This window comes from Notamacropus eugenii, chromosome 1, assembly GCF_028372415.1.
Source record: "Notamacropus eugenii isolate mMacEug1 chromosome 1, mMacEug1.pri_v2, whole genome shotgun sequence".
Classification (NCBI taxonomy): Eukaryota; Metazoa; Chordata; class Mammalia; order Diprotodontia; family Macropodidae; genus Notamacropus; species Notamacropus eugenii.
The window spans coordinates 253,932,437-253,938,436 of NC_092872.1; the positions used below are offsets into that span (position 1 = coordinate 253,932,437).

Sequence of the window (6,000 nt, forward strand, 5' to 3'; positions counted from 1 at the left end):
GGTCTTCCTAGAAAGCAAGACTCCCTTAATTAAGCTTCCTCCAGTGGAATCCACCTGGGGTCTATTATGGGTGGAGAAGGTCTTCAACTCAAAATACAAGAGTTCAGTATTTATTTATATTTTTGGTCTCTGTAGAAAAAATTCAAGAGGAAATTGATCGTGTGATTGGACGTAATCGAGTTCCTTCCATAAAGGACAGACAAGATATGCCCTATGTGGATGCTGTGATACATGAAGTGCAAAGATTCACTAACCTCGTGCCTCTCAACCTGCCCCATGCAGTGAATCGGGACATCCAGTTTCAACAATATGTCCTTCCTAAGGTCAGTAGTCATGGAAGAATGGAATCTAGTGTTGAAAGAGATCTTAAATATCATCTGTTCCAGTGATCTAATTCTACACATGAGAAAACTGATTCCCTTTGTAATGATCTCACATAATGTTCTCCTTACGGTAGTCCTTTGTTATTACAAACAGTTAACTTGGATGTGGTGCTGAAATAAATGAGAGGAAACTGTATACTTATGTCTGTTCTTCTTCCTTCTCATTTACCATGGCAACACTGGAAAGAAAACATATAAGGACAATAACAGAGTGAGGTTGCTCAAGTGAAGTTTTTAAAATATCATTTTCTCTTACTAGACTATGAAGCAGGTTGTGTAAATGCTATTATCTGTTTCATTGTGTAGATGGAAATGCCAGTCTCAGATCAAATGACTTGACTAAAGTTACTTAAAAGTGTTGAAGCAGAGATTAGACCTAGGTCTTTAGATTCTGAAGTACTGCTTTGCAGAGTGGTTAAGTAACCTTAGTATTTTAATTGAATTAGATTGAAGTTTCTTAACAAGGAATCAGCAGAAGAATTTCCCCTTGAGAAAAGAAGGGAGCAACCCAGCTAATTTCTCATTCAATATACCCAGTTGGGTGAATTGTTCAGTTCAAATCAACAAGGCTTCAATGAGAACCTCCTACAAGAGAACTACTGGGACAAGTGCTATAGATAAAAGGCTGGAAGTGAAGGTTATTTCATCATTCAGGGCTTTGACTTCTCCTGGAGGGAGCAAAATTTGGAATCTGAAAAGTCTTCCCAAAGTGTTATTTTTTCCTTCAGACACAACTTGTGATTTCATTTGCAGATTGGCTTCCTGATAAAGAAACTCCCCCAGGTGCCACTCCTAGAGGTTCTAAGCATTGTCTGGGGCACTGAAAATTCAGATATCCTGCCCACAGTCATGCTGGCCACAGGTGCATACATGAAGAAGAGAGTAAGGAACTGAGGAGACAACATAAGTAGCTGAAGGCCTTAGTCAAAGTTTCCTTTATGAAGGGGTATTAAAGCCAAGACTTGAAGAAAGTTGGAGATTCTAAAAGGCTGAAGTCAGCAAGCAGTGCCTTCCAGGCTTGGGATATGAGTATTATAAAGGCATGAAAACCAGACAGGGAGCCTTGTGGATGGGGAAGAGAAGTTTGATCAGTTTAGCTGGATCTCCAAGGAGGGCATGATGGGAGCAATAATGGAGACATCAACCTGGAAAGCTAGAGTGAAGTCTATGCAAATTCTCAATGGCTTGGCGCCTCAGTCTATGCCACACACAAAGGAATGTGCATTTTGTACTAGAAACATTAGGAAGCCACTAAAGTTTCTAGGAAATGGCATACAAGGGATAGTCATGATGATAACTGCCTTTCCTCTGGAATTTCTTTCCCTTAGGGAACAACCATCTACCCATTGCTGTCTCCAGTCTTGAGGGACAGCAAAGAGTTTGCTAATCCTGAAAAGTTTGACCCCCAGCACTTCCTGGATCAGAATGGGAAATTCAAGAAAAGTGACTACTTCATGCCTTTTTCCACTGGTAAAAAGAAAATCTTCCAAATGCTACCTCTTACTCTGAAAGGAGAATCTTATATCCCCTACCACCCTCTTCTAGCCAATCCCCTCCTGGCAGTTTTTCTGAGGATGCACTGCCCCACTGTGGCCTGTCACACATTGTCTTTTCTAGTATTCTCAAGGTCTGGCTTCTTCTCAGTCCCCTGAACAGATGAGCTGATCCTCTTGTTTGGCTCATCTGCCTCTTTATTTTAGTGGAATTCTGACTCCATTGTAAGATCCACTGCACAAGGGCTCATCATGGGAAAAATCTTGTGAATGGGAATTCCTTCCTGCCCCGTAGTAACCACTAATGACAGATATAACTCCCGACAGGAATTCTCACCATTTCAGCCCATCTGTATCCATCTCTTTTACTCCCTTATCCACTATTTCCCTGGTCCAATAAGGCTTTTTCACTTTGGCTAACACTGATATTGTGTGAAGATTTGTGAGCACAATTTTATTTCTTTCCAGGAAAACGGTCTTGTCTTGGAGAGGGCCTGGCAAGGATGGAGTTGTTCTTGTTCTTTACCACCATATTACAGAATTTCACCCTCAAATCTGTTGTAGATCCAAATGAAATTAGTATGAAGACCAATCATATTGGGTTTACCAATATTCCACCAAGCTATCAACTATGCTTTGTTCCTCACTAAGTAAGAAGAAAAAGCTAATTTGTGTAAATTATCCAGCTGGTTTTGTCTTCTAGACTCAACACTTACTTGTTTTTGACTGGAATTCCTAGAAGGAAAGACAAACTTCTATCGATTAATTAAAACACATTTTAATTTTCAAGGATAAGATAGGCTAACAGAGTGCATCATATGTCATCATATAATGGGGGCTACCTTACAGACCTTTACATGTAGCCCTCTCACCAATATCTAGAGCCTAGATTCTAGTTATAGGGTGCGGAGGAAGATATGGAAAACATCACCCCCAAAACCCATATTAATTTTTACTTTTCAAATATCCTTAAAGATGGTCTTATTTTATATTGCATACCACTTCTTTGTGCATTTACAGTACAATAAATACAGCTGTGTTGCAAATGACTCCTGATGTCTAACTGTGTACTTGCACTTTACACTGAGGATTCATGATTTCAAAGGCATCAGGGTAACATGGAAGGATTCCTAACTTTGGGAGTATAGATCAATCCTGCCTCTAACGCTGACAACTTGTGTGAGGTTGGGCAAGTCACTTCACCATTTATTGTCATCAGATTCTTCATCTCGCAAAGAAAAGGGTTTGACTACATGAGCTCAGAATTTCCTAATGAGTCCTCATATATGTTACTTTGATCAGTGGGGATAGCCCATTCATCTATCCTTTGGGTCTTCATTCCATCTTTCTTCTCACTTTCCTTCTTTCAGTATCTTGACCCAATAGTAAACCAGTTCCATGTTAAGTTAATCTCCACTTTCAAATCTCATGTACCCTTGTCCTATGGGGGCACACATTTCGTAACTGAATTCCAGAAAGGAATTATTCCTACAACTTGCCTTCTCTGTTATTATTATCTTGCTGCTGAACACAGATCTTTTTTTCTGACCATCCCCTCACTTCAGCATCTATTCTAAGATTTCTCTCCTCTACTGAGACTTCTCCCACATCTCTCTCATTCCCTCTTACCATGAGACTGAACTCATTACATCACTGAAAAAAAATTGAGAATACATATAGCTAATTTATTCTTGTCTGCAATTCTTTATTCTAAATAACCTCTCCATACTCACACACACTTCATTTCTTTTGTCTAATGTGGCTGGGTGGGTGGAGAAAAAAAAAGTATCATTTCTCCTTGCAACCACCAGCTCCTATACTTGAGTCCTTGATGTCACCTCTCCCTCTCCTGTAGAGGTTGCACCCTCTCACCTCCCCTTTTCCCCAATATTCAATTTCTCTATATCCATTGATTCCATTCCTACTGCTTGTAATAAAATGTATTTCTCCCTCATCCTGAAAACAACCTAAAACAAAAGAAATTCCCAGAGATTCCCTAGCTGAATCTTACTGTCCATATTTTACTTATCACTTATGTAACTTTGAAAGAACAAAGTATTTTGGACAAGGAAAAAGTATTTTTGAGTATCTACTGAGTTAATGACAGTTTTTTCAGCTCAGTGGATAAGAAGAGTTTTCTTCAACTTCTGGAAGGCACAGCACATCTGAGACCTGAATGAGTAGGTTTTCATCTCCAAGGAGCAAGAGTGTTGTTTCATAGGTGACCAACAAAAAAGTCACCTGGGTATTCCTCTGTGTGCTCTGTTCCACCCCAATTATATTGCCTTTCTCTCTCTCTCTCTCTCTCTCTCTCCTCTCTCTCTCTCTCTCTCTCTCTCTCTCTCTGCCTTTTCATAGTGAAACTTCTAGAAAAATTGTCTACCCATTAGCTTCTTTTCACCTCTTTATGGTCCCATTTGAACTTTTCTTTGCAAAGATACTGGAGGGATTTACTATTTCCTTCCCCAGCTCATTTAAGAGATGGGGAACTAAGTCTAACAGGGTTAAGTGATTCGTCCAGGGTCACACAGCTAGTAGCTATCTGAGTTCAGATTTTAATTCAGAAAGGTGGGTCTTCCTCATTCCATGATCAGTGACCTATGCACGGCATCATCTAGGTACAAAGATATATAACAGGGAGTAATCAGAAGGGACTATACAAGGATACAATATTTACCCTTCTCATCTGTAGCTCCATGAAGCTATAGCATGTACAAAGGCCAAATCCTGGTAAAAATCAGCAGGCCAGCTAAACCAGGCTGAGGGTAACTGACAGGCCTCAAACCCATTTGTGATTTCTGGTGATGTGTACCCAAAGCACATAAAAGCTTTCACCAATGGAATGAGCGGATGAGAACAGCTTGTTCCAATTGCCTTGAAGGTCATCGCACCTTAATCAGACATCAAACATGCCAAGGCCACCCAATGCATCCTAGGTCATCAAGAGTCTTTCTGACTTTTTGTCTTGCCACTGGACTTTGATGAATCTGGAAGAGAGACTGCAGCTGACATCTTCGTTTAAATACAATTCATGAACAAGTCAACCCATCCCCCCAAGATGTCACTGGGTCTCCTCAAGAAGAAAGGATGAACAACAATTTACAGGCTGTCCTTAGGGGTTATAGAGGCTGTTAAACAAATAAGGGGTTTGAAGTATTTCTGTTATGTATTGATAACCACCAAATAAGAAAGGAAAAGGCGCAAAGCAGGAATACTCTAGGGGGAAAGGGGAAAGATCGATTGCAGTTGCTTTATCTTATATAATTGAAGTGATAAAATAGAACGTTTTGTACAAATGAGGTTTTGTACAAACCATTTAAGCAAATGACTGAAACCTGAAAAATGATACACTCCTTGTTTAAGGGTAACATTCACTGCCCATGGGCTGGTAAGAGACTATATCCTTGAAGTCTTTGAAATCTCTTTCAAAGGACTTGAAATTGAAAAGGAAGAAAAGAAAAGGAAACAACCTATGTAGTTTTTAATGTTTATCTTTATTACAGAGAGTAGTGACAGTGTGGGAAGAATAGTAGCAAAAGTCACCTTGAAATTGACAGGAAGTCATGTCTCTGGAAGGCTCTCAAAATACAACTCATGGCCTCAGATCTCTACACACTTGTTCATGAAGTATGTGAACCAAGAAAGGGGAAGTTTCGATTCACTTGTGAGGAGGAAAATTTGACCTTCTTGTTATCACTGAGACATAATGGGATGGGCCTATGAGTAGAATAAAGTATACAATATTCAAAAGGAAAAGGATAAAGGACAAATATGGGTTCAGGGGAGGGAGAGCAGCAGCATGTAAGAATGTTCCAGAAAGGGGGAAATCAAATGAGAAACCACTGAATGGAAGACCAAAAGAGAGAAAGGAGAAACACTGTTGTCATTGAAGCTACCTGGATGGAAAGAGGAAAGAACCAATGAATTTGAGAAGAGGAGGTATGAGATATTAGTGATCAGAGACTTCACAATCTGGTTATCTCCTGGAATATCCTGTCCCTCTCCCTCCCTCTTTTCTTCTCTTTCTCCATCTCTTTTTGTCTCTGTCTTTCTCTTTCTCTTTATAACCCTCTCTCTCTCATGCTCTGCCTGTTTTTCTTTCTTTCTTCCTCTTTTTGGGAAGT

At 39.9% G+C, this 6,000-nt stretch overlaps 1 protein-coding gene across 1 annotated transcript in view; it reads left to right on the forward strand.

Annotated features, from left to right (window-relative positions):
• LOC140517375 (cytochrome P450 2C23-like) overlaps positions 1–2,925 on the forward strand; it is a 30,448-nt gene extending 27,523 nt beyond the window's left edge. The window contains exons 7-9 of the mRNA XM_072628570.1: positions 136–323; positions 1,712–1,853; positions 2,345–2,925. Coding sequence (XP_072484671.1) covers positions 136–323; positions 1,712–1,853; positions 2,345–2,526 — 512 coding nt within the window. The 3' untranslated portion in view covers positions 2,527–2,925. The remainder of the gene's footprint in view (positions 1–135; positions 324–1,711; positions 1,854–2,344) is intronic.
• Positions 2,926–6,000: the final 3,075 nt, after the last annotated feature.